A 22,686-nucleotide genomic window follows, 5' to 3' on the forward strand; every position below is an offset into this window, starting at 1 on the left:
TTCCTCTTTACGTTAATATGTATTTGATTTCTATTTACTCATCAATATGGTTTATAGCAGGTGTTAACAGTGATTAATAACCATTACTTGCGAAGGGCGGGGTCGGGTGGGGTTGCTACAAACCATTAAACATTATTTGGTAGGAGTGAATAACCACCCCGTCCTCCGGCTGTCAATCACTGTGTCACACCCCCCACCACACACAACACACTACACCACACCGGTCATTTACGACTCTACACGGCCCCCCTGCACACCTACAGCAGGGGGGAAACTAAACCGACTTCACGTGCTTTTACATACCACAACACCGGTCAGCAAGTAAAGTACCTGGAGGGGGTTACTAGAGAGAAACGTGTCAGTAATTTCGCGAGGAGAACAGGCACATCATCCACTGAACCTCAACTCTGAACTTACCAAGAGTCATTTAGAACGTTTCTGTACAGATCGCTTATGACGTCATATAAAGTCGTCCATCTCGAAAGGCCTTTTTTAAAAAAAATAAATAAATACGTAATGGCGCTAATTTAATGGACTTATAAATGTACCTTTTTTGTTAGTCACATTTTTTTTCTAATGTTTTCCGATAAACATTTTACCACATCTTTTACCACGTTTTGTAACTTTTCGAATGCCATTTATGCATGTAGTTTTTATTCTTTTACTCTTCAAACTTTCAGTTAACTACAGAATGTTTAATGATCTAAAGAAACAATAAAATAAACCATTTCTGTATTTATTATTTGAATAATTTATATCAGTTGTTCGACAATGACCTTAAGATGCGGTGTTACTGCCCCACAGCTATTTAAAGTTAAAAAAAACAAAACAACAACAAAAAAAAGGTTGGTAGCTAGCTGGTTGAAAAGACTTTGTCATAACTGTATCACATCTAATTTTAGCAGCTGTTTTAATTTTCTTTTTTATTTTAAATCTCTTTTATCAAAAGACTATCGAAAGTAGTCGTGAAGCGCTAAAAAGTTCACTTCCAGAACAAAAATGTACAGCTAATGTACTCACCCCCTTGTCATACAAGACGTTCATGTCTTTCTTTCTTTCTTCTGTCGTGAAGAAATTGTTTTTTGAGGAAAACATTCTCCATATAGTGGACTTCAATAATGCCTGAGTTTGAACTTACAAAATGCAGTTTTTGTCCAAATGCTCGTCTTCTAGTTCTGCGTGTTCTCTGTGTATTCCGGTTCAAGACGGTTAAAGTATGTCAATCTCATTTTCTCCTCCAACTTAAAAATCGTCCTACATCGCTGTCTTACCTTTTTTGTAAAGGGTATTTGATCTTCTTTGCACGTTCACTCTGTAAACACCGGGTCGGTACTTCTGCAGCGATGTAGGATGATTTTGAAGTTGGAGGAGAAAATGAGATTGACATACTTTAACTGTCTTGAACCGGAATACACAGAGAACACGCAGAACTAGACAAGATGAGCATTTGAGGTTAAAAATTATATATATAGGCTATGTTTTTTAGAAAATAACTGATCGTTTTAGTAGATAAGACCCTTCTTCTTCAGCTAGGATTGTTTGGAGCCCTTTAAAGCTGCACTGAAACTGCAGTTTGGACCTTCAACCCACTGACCACCACTGAAGTCCACTATACAGAGAAAAATCCTATAATGTTCTCCTCAAAAACCTTAATTTCTTATCAAATGAAGATTAAAAAGATATGAACATCTTGGATGACACGGGGGTGAGTAAATTGTCAAGAAAATTTTCATTCTGGAAGTGAGAGTTGATGATTAGAGTCGTGGTACCGACAAAGCCTGATTAGACTGGTTTGGTTTTGTCAACTCAAAACCAATCCTGTAATCCTGAGTTTGTTAAGCATGCATCATACACTGGACTAGATGGCCAAACTCTGACCAGCAAAAAGAGAATCACACACTGCTGAAATTGTCTACATCAGTTTATTTGTATATTGGTTGTGGAAAATGAATTTCACATGTAAACGCAGAGAATGGTCCAGATATCATATGAATGCTAAAGCTGAGTGAAACCAAATGAAAGAATTTACAGCAAGTGTTCTAAAGACCTGTCGATCACAAATAAAAAAACTGGTTAATCAAACTTTTTTTTCTTAAGAACAACTGGCACTGGTTTGTAAATTTTCCCAATGAGGAACTATTATACACACATTTTATAAACTTAAGATCTACATTCGGTTCTTCGTCCCTTACTCGGTTTACATTTCATTGGGTAGTCTGATATGTCATATTTAATCATTTGAGGATGTTTCCAGAACCTGAGCCAAGTCTGTCAGGCCTGATAACGCTGATTTGCTCAGCGTGACCAAGGATTTGGGGAAGTGTAAATAGACTGTAACATGAGGTAATTAACAATGAGTGCAATTAGATTTTAAAGCATGTTTAATTGCCAATTTGCATTTCACACTAAACTAGCTGCCAGCAAACTTTGCAGTCACAACATCTTCAGCCCCCAGGTTCATGACACCTACCGAAAACATCTGGAATCCATCCAGTTCTTATCGTCATGGTCCACATTATTAATGCTAATTCAAATTAAACGCAATTGTGTGACGAGTCTTGTTAATAGTCTCTTAAAAACAGTTAGCTACATAATGAAGAGTTCAGCCAGAGCTTTACATCATTTCCAATTGGATTATCCTAAAAATGTGATAAAATTGACAGTCATAGAGCGAGTACATGCTGTCATGTTCGGCAAGAAGAAACAGACTTCAAGTTTATCCTTCTTAAGTTGACATTTACAGCCAAAACAGAACCACCATGCAGTATGTGTCCTATAGTCTCAATATCTACGGTATATACAGTCTACGAACACACGCACGTCTTATAATAAATTAAAATTCACAAAACAATGTGCATGTTGGTTCTGTGAACTCTTAAACCTCGTCATCAAAGTGGTCTGGTCCATGTGGGCACGTAAAAGGCGGGAGTAAAACATGGAGGGTGAACTGGACTCTTGAAAGCGCGAGTTTAGCAGCCCCCGACCGCACCGGCGAGGGTCACTGTGGTGTTGCTTTGAGGTTTGCCTTTGTGCCGCTGACCTCCTCGTCTTCTGCCTCCAGACTTTGGCTTTGAGAAGAAAGGAGAAAGGAAGTTAGAAGATAATTGTTGACTTTGAAACATTACACTTGATTCAAAACATATAATATTATCAAAAATATAATAGCAATAATAAGCAGCACCACAGAATAATTACACAGTAAGTACATGTAGTTTACAGGGTTAACATAGTTAATGAAAGCAAAAGCTAAGACCATTACCTGAAATGAAATATTAAAAACCTTTAACTTATTTTATTTCTATTAGCTGCCAAGGTTACAATTTTTTTGCATTTTTCTTTTCCATTTCAGTTTGACGTGACGTACTAAAAGTAAACCTGAAATAAAAATTATTAAAAATAGATTTAAATATAAATAAAATATAAATAAATATAAATACAATTTAAATGTAACTTATAAATATTAAATATAGCTGCAAGCAACGATTACGGGGGTTCAAGCACTTTAAGGCATTTAAGCACATGAAAACCTATATAAAAAAAAAAAAAAAAAAGCGTTTTTGGCAAATCCAGGTAATTTAGCATAGAATATGAGTTTTTTTAACGGGTCTGATCCCTTAAAACTTTGCATGCTTGTTTAGAATCATATGTGCTCAGCCGGTTTTTGAGTTTTCCTTTAGGCTTTATAGGATTTTAGATACATTTGGGCAGGCCCCTTTTCTAAACCTTGTTATAGCCTCCCAAAGGGTAGGTTTTAACATTTTTTGATAATTATTGGCCTAGACAGTCCAGACAATTGTACTGCAGTGTTTTTTCCCAGAGGACTAGTTCGCAAAAGTACTTTTTTTTTTTTTTTTTTACATCTTTGCAATCATTTAACAAACAATTTGATTGACAGCAGTAGTTCTAGAGGCAAAGTTGTCCGACATGAGGAGCTCTATCATATGATATGAATATTACGCTTATGTGCGAAAAACCGTGCAAAGTACAATCCTGTATGCCCTTGAAAAAAATGCGACATCACTTCCCCAGTGACCAATTTCTTTCAAATTTCTCACAGACCTCTGGGGCCAAGAGTCGAGCAGGCCCACCAGTTTCGTTCCGATCAGCCACAGTTAACCTTGTCTACCAGGTGCTCATATTCATCGGCACCTTAAATGTTTTTTGAGATATGCAAATGACACTTCGGACCAAGACCGTGCACACTGATTTTCATGTTGATGGGACAAATGGTTGCGCACAGTGTTGGGGAAAGTTACTTTTAAAAGTAATGCATTACAATATTAAGTTACTCCCTAAAAAAGCAACTAATTACATTAGTTATTTTTTATGGAAAGTAATGCGTTACTTTACTTTTGCGTTACTTTTTAAATCTGGGCAGGGCTTGCTTGTTTTTTTTAATATAAAAAGTTCTATTTTTGGCAAATGTAAAAGCCTTTTCACACCAAAAGCCTCAGGTTTTCAGAAAAGTCAATTAGTCTGTACAGTAGAAAAAAAGGAAACCAAATGTTAGATTATCTTGAGTAATTTTTGCTTGTTAGTATGGTTGAATTGGATCATCAAAGGTCGGCAGCAAAGACATCGGTTAATAAAATGGGATTAAATGCATAAAGGATATTTGTATTATTTAACATATTTAATTATTGCAGGTTTGCGTCATATTCTGAGTTTAATTTCGTTTTTATTCATTTTAAGGAATACTGAATCTGTTTTTTGTAAATGCATTATGCATGTTCACAGTTATTCTAGAACTAACATCTTACAATCTTACAATCTCTTAACATGGGGACAGGAGAGCTTTTAATCGGTAAATGGGGGGGAGTAACTGGCATTACTTATTTGAAAAAAATAACAGATATTTTCTTGTCAATTAAAAAGTAATGCGTTACTTTACTAGTTACTTGAAAAAAGTACTTTGATCACTGCAGCACCCCCGTCAGGCTGATTGGGGTGAGCCTTGGTCACGATGTCAGCGGTGTGAGTGCTGCCATCCCTCCAAGTTTTAAGTATCTGCGACTTACGGTTTGGTCTGCACAATCAGTTTTATGTGGAGATCGCTGATCCGTGACCATTCTAACAATTACAATAGGGTTTTAGTGCTGCATGCTTGAATCCCTAATAAACACTGTAACAGTATTTTAGTACTAAAATAACAGTAGAAGTTCATCAGTATTCATAAATATTTGATTTACAAATGTAGCTGTGTATCTATTATATAAGAATCTTTTTAAGAATCTTTCAAATACACCACAAAAAATAAAATGTAACATGCAGAATTTAAATTCAAAAATATAAAATAAACCAAAAAAAACAACACTATTTTGGTAAATGTCTAAAATTCAAATTTCAACAAAATTCCAAATTTTCCAAATATTCATCCATCTGTCATTGTCAGCCAAACAGATCTCTGTAATATTGCCTAAGGGAATTATAACCATCATATAAAAAACTAGTAATTTGTACCTAAATGCACAGTAACAGGAACTCTACAGTGTTCATTATCTTGTGTACTGAGACAACTCCCAAACTAGCAAGTAATAAACACGACACCCTCTCGGTCACAAGCCTCACTCATTTCCATGCCACAGTATAATTTGGGTAAAAGATGCACCATGCATTGTGGATGCTGAGACTCTATAAACAGCACAGTTCCTGTGAGGGGATAATTAGCAGTCTTTGGAATGAGTGAGTCACTTCCTGTCCCTTTTTTTTTTACCTTGTTCTCTTTGTTTTGAGGGTCTTCCTCCATTTCTGTCTGAAGCAGTAAGAAGTGTGAAACAAAAAGGTAAACGAAAGCAAAACGGAGCAATTTATGGGAAATAAGGAAGGATGAAATGAAAGCAACAGGTGAAGAAAACCAACATGGTGTAGGTGAAGAAAAATAAATATTTGATGCAAGTATCAAAAGGAAAATAAAAACAGTGAAGGGCGAAGGGGAAAAAGTGATAGAAAGTTATTAGACCAGACAGACCAGACAAAACACAGCAAGAAGACAAACTGCCAGTACTTATAAATCTGAGCATAACACATCTTATATTTAGTATTCTTTCCTCATCTGTTGTTTTTACCTGTTGTGGTACAGTTTGCTGAGCGGCTGGTGATCCTGTGCTAGCGATTTCCTCATTCAATGGAGCCACTCCATCCTCTCTTCTAGCCGGGGCTTTTTTTGTTGACTGCATCTTGATTTGCGGAGGTTTAGAGTTTGACGGCTGATTGTTTGTTGACAAGAGCAACTACAAGCCAAAAGAACATAAGTGATCAACTGCTGGCCAAAAAAACTGAAACACCTCCATGCATTTTCTCAAAGTCTTACGCCCCATGAAGCTGACCTTCGTGATGGTGCCTACAGCTTTAGTTCTTCCCTCTCTGAACACAAGCCTCTGGTCTATATGCAGGTACTCTGGGGTTTTAATGAAGCGGAAGTGTACGGTAGCTTTGTCTCCTGTGCGTAAGCAGTCTCTGGTCATAGAGAGGATAGTGGCTGTTTGCCTGATGCTGCCGCAGTGCACTGTGGAAAGGAAGAGATGTGAGAAAAATAGTAACGGACACAAATCTCAAATATTTGCATTTTAAGAGCGTGCAAGTATATGCGTCTCACCCATTGCTTGATATCTAGGCGAGATGGTCGTCGGGTGATGTAAAACTAGTATCTCGGCCTCAAACTCCCAGTATGCCTGTGGATTTAATCGCGGTGACACCATGACCATGCCCTTTCTTATTGATGAGCGTTTAATCTGAAAAAGAGAGAAATGACAAGGAATGTTGTGATGAACAATCCATGAGATCCAATTCCTAAACAAATAACTCTGAATTTTTTTTTTAAAGGGGTAGTTGACCCAAAAATGACACTTCTGTCATTAATTATTCACCTTCATGTCATTCTAAGCCAGTAAGACCTTTGTTCATCCTCAGAACACAAATGAAGATATTTTTGATGAAATCCGAGAGCTTTCTGACCCTGCACAGACAGCAACACAACTGACACATTCAAGGCCCAGAAAGGTAGTAAGGGCATTGTTAAAATAGTCCATGTGACATCAGTGGTTCAATCATTTTTATAAAGCTACAATACTTTTTGTGCGCAAAGGAAACAATAGTGACCTTATTCAACAATTTATTCTGCGTCAGCAGCACCACACACTTGAGTCGTGGAACTCTTGGGATACGCGTTGAAAAGTGACACAAAAGAAGAAATTGTTGAATAAAGTTATTTTTGTTCCCTCTGCAAAAAGGATTCTCGTAGCTTCATAACATTTCATAACAGATGAACCACATGGCATACTGCAGTCTATGCATGGTCAGAAAGCTCTCTGATTTTATCAAAAATCATCATGTCTTACTTTGTGTTCTGAAGATGACTGAAGGTCTTACAGGTTTGGAACGACATGAGGGTTAGCAATTAATGACAGAAATTTCATTTTTGGTTTAACTATCCCTTTAATGAGTCAGTCAAAAAGATTCATAAAGCAATCTCAAACAGATTCACTGACTGAGCAAATCTGATTCAGAGTAGATCATCTGCAACTGATTCTTTTACTGAAGTGAGCAATTCTGTAATTTGCAAACTAGGGGTGGGCGATATGGCAAAAATATATCATGATTTTTTTCATAAAAAAATCACGATTCACAATTTTATCACGATTCTTTGTCTTGTTGGTTTTACTATTTTGCCAGTTTTCTGAGCAGTACAGCCAAACTAATTTCCTATTTTAAAAATAAAGCATAAAATAAAAAAAAAAGAACTGCAGATGTTTAGGCCAAAGTGAGCGAAAATAAAAATCTTTGTCATTATTTTATCTTCGTTAATAAAAAATAAGAACACAGATACACATTACAAATAAACATAATACAAATAAAACTACCAGTGCTTTATTTTTCAGGTACAGTAGGTGAATTTAGTGGCATTCAAGACACTGAATTAACTAATAACTGAAACACTATATAAATCAATTGTGCATTGATTCTTATTAAAGCAACTGTATTAAAGTTCTTCAGTCAAGAGCAGTGAGTGATTTTTCTCTGTGGTTTGTTGTTTTATTAAAGGAACACTCCACTTTTTTTGAAAATAGGCTCATTTTCCAACTCCCCTAGAGTTAAGCAGTTGTGTTTTACCGTTTTCGAATCCATTCAGCCAATCTCCGGGTCTGGCGGTAGTACTTTTAGCATAGCTTAGCATAGATCATTGAATCTGATTAGACTGTTAGCATCTCGCTCTAAAATGACCAAAGAGTTTCAATATTTTTCCTATTTAAAACTTGACTCTTCTGTAGTTACATTCTGTACAAAGATGGATGAAAAATTAAAAGCTGCGATTTTCAAGACTGATATGGCTAGGAACTATACTCTCATTTCGGCGTAATAATCAAGGAACTTTGCTGCCGTACCATGGGTGCAGCAGGTGCAATGATATTACGCAGCCATCAACTCTGCCGGCTGCAACTCTGCATCTACACAAACATTACATGTATTAATAGAAAGACATTAATACAGGTTTGGGACAACGTGTGAGTTAATAATGAGAGAATTATCATGTTTGGGTGAACTATCCCTTCAATGAAAAGCGGAAGCATGTTTAGTGCTGTCCCTTTAAGAGCTGCTCTTTAATATATACAGACGTGCATCCGTTTTTCTCTCAATTGTTTACTTTCACTTTAGACATAAGCAACTGTGTTTATATGTAAACCTTGTGTGTTTTGACAGTACTAGCGCAATCAGACGCGATACATAACTTAGTTCAGTAATTAGGCGCTATTTGACAGGCTTTTAGAGTGCGTGCGTTTCAGGTATACATGCACTGGAAAAGCGCATGTCAGAACAGCATGCATAACCGGCAAGACTTTAAAGCAAATAATGTACTTTTGTGATTGTGAATAAGTGCAGTGTCCTGTGAGTGTAACTCTACCGCTGAGTTAACACTGACGTGAATTTATGTTGCGCTGTACAGTATGGAGACGAAGGCGCCAGAACTACAACTATGAACTTCTGGCGCCTACTAACTTACTGATACTACAATATTTCTTCACAAGCAGATCGTAGAGACATATTTATCACACACCCCTATTGCAAACTAACATATTTTGACTCCTAAATATTTAATTCCACTTAGTTTGGAATCCACACCACATACCTTTTTCAGAGCAAAAGATGCCGTCTGTCCACCACGGACCTCTTTCACAGGCATCCTCTTGCGGTGAATGGATTTGACAGTGATGGGGAGGAAAGCGCCCAAGGGGTCTGGCCCAAGCAGCAAAGTGTCATTGAGTCGAATCAGCCCTCGTAACGTGGTTCCAGACACTACTGTTCCTACACCCTGGTAAAAAATAATTGGGAATGTTGAGAGAGGGAACACATACAAAAATATAAACAGAAAGACAGTGCACTTACTGGTACTGAATAGGTGTCGTCTATCTGGAACTCGGCAGGCTCGTGGTCTTTGAATGAGCTTCGGGAGGAGAGCAGGTTCAGGAACATCTTCAGCAGGTCCATGTTCTCCCCTGTGACGTTAGAGATCTGGAAGATGGGACATATTCTACAAAACAAACAAATATATGTGAGTCTGGAGAATAATTGGGTTAAAAGTCTGATAAGCAAAGACTTGTGTATTGCAGGGCATCACCTCTCAGAACTGAAGTTGGATGCTGTGACAATGACATCATCTTTGTTTTGGACTAGGACTGGGATCTTTCTGCATCCTGGAGACTTTAATATCTTCTGCAGGAGCTTCAAGGTCTCTGAAAGACAGTGTAACGTTAGTAACTACGTTCGGCAGTACCTAAAACTTTACATAATTTAGTGTCTATTAAGTTATTGCATTATTATGGTTTACCTTGAAGAATATTAGCTGGACACATGTCGATCTTAGTAACCACCACGAAGACGGGAACATTGAGAGCTAATGCCAAACCCAGGTGCTCTTTGGTCATGCCAACAATTCCTGCATTACTTCCAATCTGTGCAAGAGAGAGAAATAGAGTTATATTAAAGATGTCAACAATCATTAACACATTCTGTTCTAAACCCCTAATACAGGGGTGTCCAAACTTGTCCCTGGTGTCCTGCAGAGTTTAGCTTCAACCTCAGTTAAACATGCCTGAAGCTAATCAAGCTCTTATTAAGCATACTAGAAACTTCCAGACCGGTGTGTTGAGGCAAGTCGGAGCTAAACTCTGCAGGACACCTGTCCTCAAAGACTGAGTTTGGACACCCCTGCCCTAATAAGGTGTCCACTTTGATAGAACTTTTAGGTTTCGTAAATGTACTCCCAACATGAAGTTCCTCCTTACCATCAGCATGCAGAAATCAGGCAGATGGCCTGTCATTCCAAACACAGTTGTCTTCAGGTACTTCTCATGGCCAGCAAGATCAATAAAGGTAATGACTTTAGAAGACTTCTCGCAGATCTTGGTCCAGTCCAGGCTGCCTCCGTGACTGTCGGGTTTGTTGACTACCTGTCCTTCTTGATCAAATCCCAGGATGTCATTGCCCACGCTGCTGGTGCGGCCGCTCTCCATTTCATGCTTGTGCCTGAAGAGCTTCTGCCGTGCAAAGCCACGTCCATTATCCAACTCTCCATGAGTCAGCACACCCAGCAGAGTGCTCTTACCGGCGTCCACATTCCCCACCACAGCCACCCTGAGGAAAACACCGTCATGACTTTGAGTTAGCAATGCAAAATGGCTACAGTCAATAAGGTAAAAGCTTTTTGGAACTTGGAAGACATATTAAAGATCCCCTGTAATGTATTAGAGCATGAAGCATATGAATCATTGATATACCAGCATTTAAAAGTTTGGGGTTGGCAAGTTTTTTAAAAATGCTTTTGAAAGACATTTCTCAAAACTGTAAAACTGTGAAATATATATCCTATTTAAATATATCTTAAAATGTAATTTATTCCTGTCAAGGCAAAGCAGCCATTACTCCAATCTTCAGTATCACGATCCTTCAGAAATCATTGTAATATGCTGATTTGCTGCCCAAGAACATTTTTTATTATTAATAATGTTGAAAGTAGTTGTGCTGCTTAATAATGTAAAAACCATGATAAAATTCATTGGTGAATATAAAGTTCAAAATAACTAAGATTTTTAATGTTTCTTAAAGAAGTCTATTTATTTATTTGATTCAAAACACAGCATAAGGAGCAGTTTTATTGTGAAATATTTTTACTTTTTAATATGTAATTTATTCCTGTGATCAAAGCTGAATTTTTAGCATCATTACTCCAGTCTTCAGTGTCACATGATCCTTCAGAAATCATTCTAATATGATTATTCTAATATGATAATAATATTAATAATATTATTATATTATCATTCTAATATGATAATAATTTTAATAATAGTATTATCAATATTTAAAAAAAAAAACTAAATTCTTTGATGAACAGAAAGATCCCAAGATCAGCATTTATCTGAAATATAAAAATGTTTTGTAACATTATACACTATACCATTCAAAAGCTTGGAGTCAGTATCATTTTTTAATTTAGCAAGGATGCTTTAAATTGATCAAAAGTGATGATAAAAACATTTATAATGTTACAAAAGATTTTGAACGTTCTATGCATCAAAGAAACCTGAAGAAATTCTACTCAGCAGTTTTCAACATAATAGTAATAACAATAATAATAAATGTTTTTGAGCAGCACATCAGAATATAAGAATGATTTCTGAAGGATCATGTGACTGTAAAAATTCAGCTTCGAAATCACAGGAATTAATTACATTTTAAGCAATTATTTTAAAGAAAATATTTCAAAATTGTACTGTTTTTGCTGTACTTTGGATTAAATAAATGCAGGCTTATTGAGCAGAAGAGACTTCTAAAAAAAACATTAAAAACTTTTGACTGGTAGTGTACATTTACTTGAAATGTAAATCTTTAGTAATATTATAAGTTGTAACATTCTATCAATTTAGTAAACTGTCTCCTTTGTAAATACAAGGTTGTTTACATTCTTGTTCTTTTGGATTAACTTTTCTTTCTCTTTTGCACTGTCAACATTCGATGTATGAAAACAGCAGCTTAGACATTCTCCTAAACATCTCATTTTATTTTTCACAAAAAAGTATATGATGTTTGAGCAACCATGAGTACATGAGACCAAGTGTGATTTTTGTTAGACTAAACTGTAACTTTAATTGCAGGAAAAGCCCAATTTCTCATCACTCACCTAACCTCCAGGAAGTCAGCTTCTCCTACCCGGCGGCGAATAAGGTAATCTCTGACCTGGCCGCCAGCTTCTGTACGCTCTCTTAACAGGATGAGGTCAGCCTCGATCTGCTCACACATGGACCTTACTGTGGCCACAGATGCCTGCATATCACTCTCATTCAAACCATAGTCTCCTCCATCTGAAAAAGTGAGAGAAACAAGCTGGTGGGTATTTGAAAAAAAAAAAAAACAACAACAACAACGAAACTGAGTTTCTCAGTGGGTTCAGTTTCTCACCTGAACCCACTCCTAAGACGTAGATGGTCTCCCCACATCCCTCGTCCATCCTCTCACGCAGCTGCCGTAGTAATAAGTCATATTGTTCTCCATTGGGACTGACCAGCGCTAGCTATTATACATAGCAGAAAGCAATCTTATTAAACGCAGTATGGCTGTGGAACAACATTCCTTCTGTTTGTTTAGTTAGCGTCATAAACACAGTACAAAGGCTCAGTCTGACTCAACGCCACTGTAGAAAAAAAAACAAAGTCATCAATGGACTTGCAGAACAGAGTTGCCTGACTTTACAGCAAGTTACATCAGTTGTTATGAGGAGTTATGTTACACAAGCCTTAGTGACGAAGCTTCATGCAAAACACTCTTCAACAAAAACAGATCTTCCCCTCAGTTTGAAACTGTCTGACAGATGATAAGGCAGCTGCCACAGCAGAAAACATGAACAGTCATCTGTCCTGGTTCACACATCCATCAAGGTTAAGCACTGGTGACTATGTAGACCTAAACTGGTTTATGAATAGCTGACGTGTCAAGCCGGGTCGTGCGGTGACATGCTATACATCTTATAAAACTATTTAAGTCAACATTTTTTAAATTCTTGTTTAAATGTAATGCATGCACTTACAGTACCTTTTAATAACTGAAAGAGTACATGGCATATTTGTAATTCTGTACTAACTATTAGGCATTAGGTACTAGTACTTATTTGTTAGATATTACACACAAACACACAAATACAATTACATTGTATGGTAACATTTTTAATCTCATGTCTCACAATGTGTCATGATTAGTCAAAAGAGTTCAGGCTGAAACTATTAAAAATATTACAAGAAAGATTAAAATTGCTTCTAGTATCAACTTGAACGCACACTAGTGCCTAAAACAAGGGAAACTGTAAAATATACTTTTTAACAGTTGCTAGTAACTAAGAAATAAAGACCAGAATTAAGTAGTTATTAATAGAACTGACATAGGTGTCAAAAACAATGAAATTCTTTGGAAAAAGTTTGAATATTTAATAATAAAGAAAATATTTGGAAAAAAATGGCAGACATGTGAAATACATAACTGAATGCTAGTTACTACTTGATTACTTACTAGTATTTAAAAAAGTAATACAAACATTAAAATAGATACTAGCTTAGTTTTAAGCTCACAGCCTTCATATTCAGAGATAATTTTGACAGGTTGATTATTTAGTAACAAAGCAATACTACAATCATTTTTTGGTTTAATTTTAGTTACATTTTTAGTAATTATGTTGTATGTTTTTGTCATTTGTACTAGTCTTTTTTTAAAGTGTATTTATTTCTTTGGTTTTAGATATTTTAATAATATATATGAAAAATAAATACACACACACATACATGCATACATACATATACATATACATATACATATACATATACATATATATACACACACATATATATACACACACATATATTAATATATTATATATGAATTTTGTTTCAGTTAACATTGTATTTTAAGCAAGAAAATGTTATTTATTGCTTTAGTTTACATGGTGTTAAAACTTGGGTACCATAAACAAAAAAAAAAAAAAAAAGTTACCAGTTCATAAAATGGACTTCCTGATGTAAAGGGAAATCCCTCTGTTGCTCTGATATTTCATCAGATGTTGTGTTGTGAGGTTGTCATATCTTCACTAACCGAGAATATCCGTATTTCATTCATTTGAATTAATGCAGATTTGCAGTCTATAATCATCTTGCTTTGCAGCTAAACCCCCACACAGATTAATATATCAGAAAGACATATTTTAATACTGCGCTGCGACAGGTGCATATGATACAGACGATAAGAAATTTGTTGAAATTATCGCCGAACATAGCCGGGTTAGCTTAGGTTAGGTTTACAGTTGCAAACACTCAGTGGTCAGCTCGTAAAACAGTGAAAATCTCAAACAGTGATATAAATTAGATACCATGAATAAAACCATCTGTTCAAAATTACAATATGTGGTCATGTAACTAACAATATCATTTTCGTAAACGTATTAATTCAATGCAACTAGGCTGACTCTGTTTGAGGCCTACCTTGCTGGAGAAGTCTATGCCGAGATCCACGGTCTCGCCGTTGAACATCTCCCCGTCTTCGAAGCACTCTGTGCCGTCATCCTCGCCGCATCCCCGGGCTGGAGCAAACATGTTAGCGGGGACTACAGACTCTGGTAACCCTATGGCTCCGGGGTTAAAACCCGGATCCGTCGTCGTTCCTGATGCCATCTCTAGGGCAGCAGTTTTTAAAATCAAGCTAAAACAACTTTAAACGATGCGGATTTTGGGGGAACAATTGTAAGCTGATACAGCACAAACACATTCAGACTGTAACGCCGCTCACCACTAGGCTAAAACCTGCTGCGTCGAGATAAACAAGTATCTCTACATATTACCGGTCTCACAACAACATGCTAAGCTGATAACAGAGCACACTAAAATCTGACAATCTGTCACTGTGCACGTTTAAGTGTTAGTTTAAAAAATGTTAAGAAAACGAGTCGTGTGTTTTTCTTTTGCTCATTAATTATTGATTAGCGGTCCCGGCCAATAATTTTCTCCAGAATCCTAATCACGTGTGCTATTATCCAATGAAAGTTCAAGGGCGGTGCATGTCTTTACCAGTAAAATATAATTACATTGCAAATGATGCAACATTTAGTTGTCAAGTCGCAAGGTTTGTTTCGATACACACTTAGGTTGACAGGAAAAAAATGCAAAAATAATTGTCAGACTCTAATAGTAAGTATGTTATTTGAAAACAAGTAAAACAACAGTTAGCTGACCGTCTTCATAACATAAGTGTTCAACTCTGAAATCACCACGTGATACAACAAAACGTGTAACGAGAATATTATTATTCATAAAGAGTCCGCTGATTATCTTGCTTGTGTAGTCTAATTGAACTAAATTACTAAACGCATCAGCAAGAATCTGAGTCATGTGAAGTTAGACTAACAGATCGGGTAACTATATGTTATTTCAGTTATTTAATTCTCATTTGTTCATCTGATATATAGTAATGTAAGTATTACATAAGTAAATATAAGTATTATATTGTATAATGTTGTATTTGTGATGAAATACTGGCAGGATCATTGAAATCAGTGTAGATAAAGCTGACAGCATTTACATAACATCAAGATTTCTAGACCTATAAAGGCAGTGTGTTAAATGATTGGATCTTGGCCACATTGTAGGGCAGACATGTGACAGTCAATAAAGTCAATAAAACAAGCAAAAAGCCTGAATTTAAAGTCAAGAAGTAGTAGCAATTGGACTGTAACCGAGAGGGTTCAGCGAAACCATTTTAACCTAAAATATCTACTTTAAATACCAAGATTTAAAGTCAATATTTTAAAAATGTAACATCATATTCATGTTCACGGTTCTCTTATATCACTGTCACGTAACATGCAGGTAAACATAAGTTTAGTAAGTGTTTTTATTGTTTTTATTTTAATAAACTATTTATTTATTGTAATTTTACTTTATTATAATTTCATTAGCTTTTCATCAACTCACAAACCACCCAGAGCAGATGTAGAAAGTCCAGTGTCTTGAGTTTTCCAGGTCTTAGTGAGCCAAGAAGCAAAGTAACACACTTTGGCACAGGCAGAATTTACGGGCTGGTGAGATGCTCTAGTGGTCCTCCAAAAAAACAAAAAGTAAGCAACCCAACCACAACAATGGACAGAACAATATCATGTCTGACACAAAGAGCAAAAAGTGCTCTGTCAGCAAAGTTGTCAGCCGTTAGAGTGTGACTTTTTAATGGAGCCCTGAACTTTTCCTTACAATCTAATCAAGAAATGTTAGTTTTTAAACTGAATTTAAAAAAATGTTAAAAAAAAAAAAACCACACACACTCTAAAAACAACCCAGCACTGGGTGAAATATGGACAATTGATCATCAACTATCAACTATTGTTGAACTATATATATATATATATATATTGACATATAACCCAACCGCTGGGTTTTTCCATATTTCCCCAAACACTGGGTTGTTTTTAACCAAGCATTTTTTTTTTATTTTTTTTAGTGTAGATTAATTTTTAGAAGTCAATAGCACTCAAAATCAATGTAATTTAAGGTACAGATCATTAAACTGTGTGGTTGCAGGTCTGGACAGTTTGTTCATTTAATAAGCATGCCAAAGTTACATAAAATGTACATATCAAGGAGAGCGAACCATTATCCTTAAACTGTGCTGCCAGTCATTTGACCAGCAGATGGCGAAAAAGGAATAAAAGTAGTCTAATTTGATTATGAAAGCAGTCTAGTGTTTGCACATACATGTAACACCACCGTTTCTGTGAAGCTCTTCACCTGAGATACATATGTATCCAAGGCCAGGTGTGCATCCATGCATCCGCTCCGCATATTTTTAAGGGTCAAGTTTTTAGGAATAGGTTTAATAACGTTAAAACATATTAATATATCTAAATATATATAAAATATAATTATTTTAAACGTGTAGAACAAGCATTAGCAAGCACTATTGTAAAAAGTAAATATAAAGAAAAGTTTTCTTATTGAAGTCACACTTAACATCAAAATACAGTTGCCTGCAAGCGTGTTTGTACAGTACTGATGGTGACATTCAGAGGAGGGTCATTTTCTCTTGTGTATGTCATTGGGCATATGTTTGTACACTGCCCCACACGTATGATGACAATCCAGACCACAACATACTGCCAGTAAGGATGCGATCTCTCGTCCTTTGCATCTCGTTTGCACTCCAGTGCTTCGTTCTCCAGAGCGCCTCAGAGTATTCTTCAAAATCCGAGCTGGAATACGAATTCGGTGACTATCGCGGCAAGTTCTGTATCGACGATCAAGGCTTCGTTTATGGCATCGGAGAGGTGTATTACCCGAGCTCCACAGCGTGTCCTTGCACCTGCACAGAGGATGGACCCGTGTGTGTCAGACCGAAGTGCCCGCGGATACACCCCCGATGTACGCGCATCAAATACAAGTCCTGCTGTCCCGTGTGTGAAGCCGTCAGTAAAGTTTGTGTGTACGGGGGCAAAACTTACAGAATGCTGGAGGAATTTAGGGTGAGTCGGCGGAAGTTTTTAGATTGTAAAAATGTATTTCACTATATTGGTCTGCATGGATACCGTGCTGGAAAAAAAGAAAACAATAGACACCATCACAGAATTTGTAATGGTTTACTGGGAATTGTATTGGTTTTAATGGAAACTGTAATGGATCCTGTGGGTTTCAACTGGTAATTAGTCGCCTTGTATTGATGGCTTGTTAAAACCACAAAATCTAATGAAATATGTCCCAAAACAAACTACACAAAACCTTTTTTTTAAATCGTTTTAATGGTTAAAAGTTGATGGTTTAGACATTAGAATTTCTGTGATGGTTTCTATTGTTTTTAAGCAGGGTATTATAATGATGATTATAATATTTCGTTTTGATTTGTTTTTTCACTAACGTTCTTAGGTTTCTTACAACAATGTAGAAAATGTATTATGTAATGGTGACCTTTTTTTCAGGAAATGAAAAAATTCAGATTGGCACATCATAAAAATTGCATGATAATTATCTAATATCTGCGTTTTGTGTAAAACCATAACGTTTGTTAGACACTATTACAAAAGTATGGAACAAAACAGGCTAAACTTTAAAAGGTACGTCTTGTTTAACCCTAAATTGTACATATTAGTACTTCAAATGTAAATAGAGTTGAGGTCAAAAGTTTACATTTAGAATCTGCAAAATGTTTTTACCAAAATAAGAGGGATCACACAAAATGCTTGTTATTATTTAGTAGTGACCTGAATAAGATATTTCACATAAAATATGTTTACATATAGTCCACAAGAGAAAATAATAGTTCAAAAAATATAGAAAATATAGCATTCAAAAGTTTACATCCCCTTGATGCTTAATAGTGTGTTGTTACCTGAATGATCCACTTTTTGTGATAGTTGTTCATGAGTCCCTTGTTTGTCCTGAACAGTTAAACTGTCCTTCAGGTTCCACAAATTCTTTGGTTTTTCAGCATTTTGTGTATTTAAACCCTTTCCAACAATGACTGTATGATTTTCAGATCCATCTTTTGACACTGAGGACAACTGAGAGACTCATATGCAACTATTACAGAAGGTTCAAACGCTCACTGATGCTCTAGAAGGAAAAACGATGCATTAAGAGCTTGGGGATGAAAACGTTTTGAATTTGAAAATGCTGGAAAACCAAAGAATTTGTGTGATTTTAAATATTTTTCTGAAGAACAGCAGACAGTTTAACTGTTCAGGACAAACAAGGGACTCATGAACAACTATCACTAAACAAAAAAACACAGCTGTGGATCATTCAGGTAAGAACACACTATTAAGCATCAAGGGGATGTAAACGTTTGCACACGGTCAACTATTATTTTCTCTTGTGGACTATATGTAAACGTCTTTTATGTGAAATATTTTATTCAGGTCAGTACTAAATAAAAAATATCACTAATTTTGAATGATACCTCTTATTTTGGTAAAATAACATTTTGCAGATTGTGAACGGGGGATGTAAACCTTTGACCTCAACTGTTTTAGTACCTTTCGAAAGGATACTGCCCCAGTAAAAGTGTTGTACCTTTTTTCCTGAGAAAAAAATGTTTATGTATAAAGGAATAATTTTAGGTTAATCCTAAAATTTGCAATCGCCTGTTTCTGTTTCTGACAATATGTTTTCCCTGGCCTGTCAATCAGTATGTCCTCAGTGAATTTAAATTTCTTTGTTCCTGTATTAAACAGTTGTCACCCTGTGAGCGTTGCCGTTGTGAAGTCAACAGAGAAGTTTACTGCAGCATATCCGGCTGTCCTGCTTTACATTGTGTGAATCCTGTATATGAACCCAACCATTGCTGTCCTGTGTGCAAAAATGGTGAGAGTTTTTACACACACACACCTCACATGCATGTACGTCCCATTCAACATTATTACCACTGTAGCGTAATGTTTTAACAAACATCTGCATCACTTACAGCATGTGTTTTGAGAGGCATGTAAGGTTGTGCTTTGAGGATCAATGAGGAGGTTACATTGTTGATGTGGAGCCCTCACCTCTTGCTTTAGATTGATTTCTTCTTGATTACTGCATAGTTCACAGTGATGTCATGGAAAAATAATGATGCAATGGAATTGTTCGATGGATTGCTTACTACCATGCCGTCTATAAATAGGAACTAGTTCATGGCGTGCTGGGATGGCACAGGCACTATGGGGCATTAGGCCATCCCTGACAACAGAAGGCTTGAAGTGGACAGATTGCGTGTGATAGTTTGTGTATGTAATGTTTTTAAAGAATTTCTTAAGTAACGTATACTGATTTCAAAACAAAAGATTTGGTATATACGAAAGACAAATGCCTGCCAATTTCTATTTGAGATCAATCATTCAATAGTCAATAGTGGTTAAAGGGATAGTTTACCCAAAAATGAAAATTCGGTGATCATTTACTCACCCTCATGTTGTTCAAACCTGCATGACTTCATTTATTCTGGAGAAGATATTTGGAAAAATTAATTTTGAAAAACAATGTTGTTTTGGACCCCACTGACAGAATCTTATATTGGGTTCCATACAGAAACCACACACTCATACAGGTTTGTAATGACATTAAGGTGAGTAAATAATGAGAGAAAACTTTCATTTTTGGGTGATCTATTCCTTTAAGATAAGCTATAAGCAAATACTAAGCTTCATGCTCTTGTCTCTTTTTTTATAGGGCCAAACTGCTTTGCTGGAAATCGCGTGATCTCGGCTGGAGAGCGTGTTGAGATTGACGATCAGACAGTGTGTTTCTGCACCTACCGGGACGGAACGTGGCAGACGCATCCTCACGCTACCTGTGAGGAGCGCCAACGAGCAGACAATGAAGCCACTGACTCCGACAACACATCCAAACAGATGGAGGAACAAGACACGGAGACGGAGGAAGAGAAAGAGAAAAAGAGAGTGTTCTTGCCCAGGCTGGATGCCATCCCATGAAGGGAAGTGTGCCTGGCTCCAGCTCGTCTGACAGGCAGGAGGGGATGCAGAGCACCATGCAGGTGTCTGTGCCCAGGGTAAACACAACCTGCGCTGGGATAACTGCCAATGCTGACCTCTTTAGCCAACCTCACCACCCCCTCCCATCCTGGCCCAGATCGGCACTCCGCTGAAAAGCAACATGCACTAATAAAATGTTCCATTATTATACACGGTACACTTGTTGTTCGGAAATCAAGGGGTCAGCAAGACTTAAAAGGCTGCATTAAATTGATCAAAAGTAATATTAATGACATTTACAATGTTACAAAAATATTTCAATAGCTGTCCTGTTTATTCATCAAAGATTCCTGAAAATGTATCAGTTTCTTGAGCACTAAATCGGCATATTAGAATGATTTCTGAAGGATCATGTGACACTGAAGACTGAAGTTATAATTCTGAAAATTCAGCTTTGCCATCACCGGAATAAATTACATGTTAAAATATGTTAAAATAAAAAGCAGTCATTTTAAATGGCAATAATATTTGACAATATTACTATATTTGAGATCAAATAAATGCAGCGTTTGTGAGCATAAGAGACTTTTTTTCAAAAACACTTTAAAAATCTTACTGACCCCACACATTTGAATGGTAGTGTAAACGTGTGTATATTATTGTATATCATTTTGTCTACTTCTTACTAAGATGCAGTTATGCAGCATTATTTTAAAAATGGAGTATTGTACAAAATCCCATCCCATTTTCCATCTCATTCTTGTAGCATGTTCTGTTAATGGGCATATTACATACCTTGGAAGTCTTGAATATTGTTTGACGTTGAAATGATTTATTCCATGTCCAATATGACGTGTTAATTAACTTCAATATTCATTCCAACAGGTAAATTTACAAAATGTCATATTGTGTTAGATATAATCTGTAAAATGTTGTTCTCCAAAAAGACGATTAATGTATTTGTTTGTTTAGATAGGAAGTGGAGCATGCAATAAAAAAAAAACACAATTTTTCAAAGGGCTGGTCAAATGGAAATACATACTTTAAGTATTAAAATCATCTCAGGTTTGAGTATTTTCTCCTTGTCTCGTTATTTAAAAATCTGAATCATTGCATATTTGATGTTTTCAACAGACATTTTCTACAACACAGCTAATTTACAAAATGCATGTAGCCTAATATACTGACAACGCAGTCTTTATGAATTACAAACATATGAATAATTTATTATATTCAAATTGTGATAATATACACTACCAGTCAAGTTTTTGAACATTTAATGTTTTTTGAAGAAGTCTTTTCTGCTTATTTGATCCAAAGTACAGCAAAAACAATTAAAATGTTAAATAATTGTACCATTTACAATAACTGTTTTCTACGTGAATAGATTTTAAAATTTCAAAGCTGAATTTTTAGCATCGTTACTTCAGTCACACGATCCTTCAGAAATCATTATAATATTCTGATTTGCTGCTCAAAAAACATTTATTATTATTATGCTGAAAACAGCTGAGTAGAATTTTTTCAGGTTTCTTTGATGAATAGAAAGTTCAGAAGAACAGCATTTATCTGAAATAGAAATCTTTTGTAACATTATAAATGTCTTTATCATCACTTTTGATCAATTTAAAGCATCCTTGCTAAATAAATTTTTATTAAAAAATAAAATGTACTCACCTGTTTTAAATATTTATAATAATAATAAATATTTCTTGAACAGCAAATCAGAATGATTTCTGAAGAATCATGTGACACTGAAGACTGATGATACTGAAAATTAAGCTTTGAGCACAGGAATAAATTACATTTTAAAATATATTCAAATAGAAAGTAGTTATTTTAAATAGTACAAATAATTCACAATATTACTGCTTTTGCTATATTTTGGATAAATGCAGGCTTGGTGAGCAGAAGAGACTTCTTTAAAAAACATTACAAATCTTACTGTTCGAAAACTTTTGACTGGTAGTGTATTCTAAAGCATTCTTTTCAATCCCAAATATTTCATAAGGCCTATCTTATATACAGTGAAGGTTATTTAATTTCAGTATTTTGTAATTTAATACTCATTTTATTAAAAAGATTATATTATTTATGCATGTCTTAGTGTTTGGTCTGTGTCCCACTCGAGTCTAATGAGTCAATGAGTCAGACTCACGCGTCACTGTATATCTGCAATGTATTTTCTTCATTATAATTCTATTATAAGC

At 35.8% G+C, this 22,686-nt stretch overlaps 2 protein-coding genes across 3 annotated transcripts; one reads left to right on the plus strand and one right to left on the minus strand.

Moving 5' to 3' along the window:
- Positions 1-1,903: 1,903 nt before the first annotated feature.
- Positions 1,904-15,002, minus strand: gtpbp1 (GTP binding protein 1). Of its 2 annotated transcripts, XM_051101046.1 has the most exons (13): positions 14,514-15,002; positions 12,451-12,562; positions 12,173-12,353; positions 10,281-10,629; positions 9,824-9,947; positions 9,614-9,728; positions 9,382-9,526; positions 9,125-9,307; positions 6,596-6,731; positions 6,327-6,505; positions 6,066-6,230; positions 5,714-5,752; positions 1,904-3,068 (listed from the first exon to the last, which is right to left on the minus strand). In XM_051101046.1, the coding sequence occupies exons 1-13, from the start codon at positions 14,700-14,702 to the stop codon at positions 2,970-2,972; spliced, it is 2,016 nt and encodes a 671-aa protein (XP_050957003.1). In that variant the 5' UTR covers positions 14,703-15,002; the 3' UTR covers positions 1,904-2,969. The 2 variants fall into 2 exon arrangements, with proteins under 2 accessions (XP_050957003.1, XP_050957009.1); XM_051101052.1 differs by lacking the exon at positions 5,714-5,752 and having other exon boundaries at positions 14,514-15,001.
- A 1,978-nt stretch (positions 15,003-16,980) lies between these two features.
- Positions 16,981-22,176, plus strand: si:dkey-283b1.7 (brorin). Its single transcript, XM_051101096.1, has 3 exons — positions 16,981-17,536; positions 19,241-19,370; positions 20,214-22,176. The coding sequence occupies exons 1-3, from the start codon at positions 17,183-17,185 to the stop codon at positions 20,474-20,476; spliced, it is 747 nt and encodes a 248-aa protein (XP_050957053.1). The 5' UTR covers positions 16,981-17,182; the 3' UTR covers positions 20,477-22,176.
- Positions 22,177-22,686: the final 510 nt, after the last annotated feature.

The sequence above is a fragment of the Labeo rohita genome, chromosome 3 (assembly GCF_022985175.1).
Source record: "Labeo rohita strain BAU-BD-2019 chromosome 3, IGBB_LRoh.1.0, whole genome shotgun sequence".
In the NCBI taxonomy this organism is placed as follows: domain Eukaryota; kingdom Metazoa; phylum Chordata; class Actinopteri; order Cypriniformes; family Cyprinidae; genus Labeo; species Labeo rohita.

Coding starts and splice junctions, on each gene's coding strand:
- si:dkey-283b1.7 (XM_051101096.1), top strand. CDS start 17,183: ATGCGATCTCTCGTCCTTTGCATCTCGTTTGCACTCCAGTGCTTCGTT. Junction 17,537..19,240: donor GAATGCTGGAGGAATTTAGG/GTGAGTCGGCGG, acceptor TGTATTAAACAG/TTGTCACCCTGTGAGCGTTG. Junction 19,371..20,213: donor CTGTCCTGTGTGCAAAAATG/GTGAGAGTTTTT, acceptor CTTTTTTTATAG/GGCCAAACTGCTTTGCTGGA.
- gtpbp1 (XM_051101046.1), bottom strand. CDS start 14,702: ATGGCATCAGGAACGACGACGGATCCGGGTTTTAACCCCGGAGCCATA. Junction 12,354..12,450: donor CGTCTTAGGAGTGGGTTCAG/GTGAGAAACTGA, acceptor TCACTTTTTCAG/ATGGAGGAGACTATGGTTTG. Junction 6,231..6,326: donor CTGTAGGCACCATCACGAAG/GTCAGCTTCATG, acceptor TTTGGCTTGTAG/TTGCTCTTGTCAACAAACAA.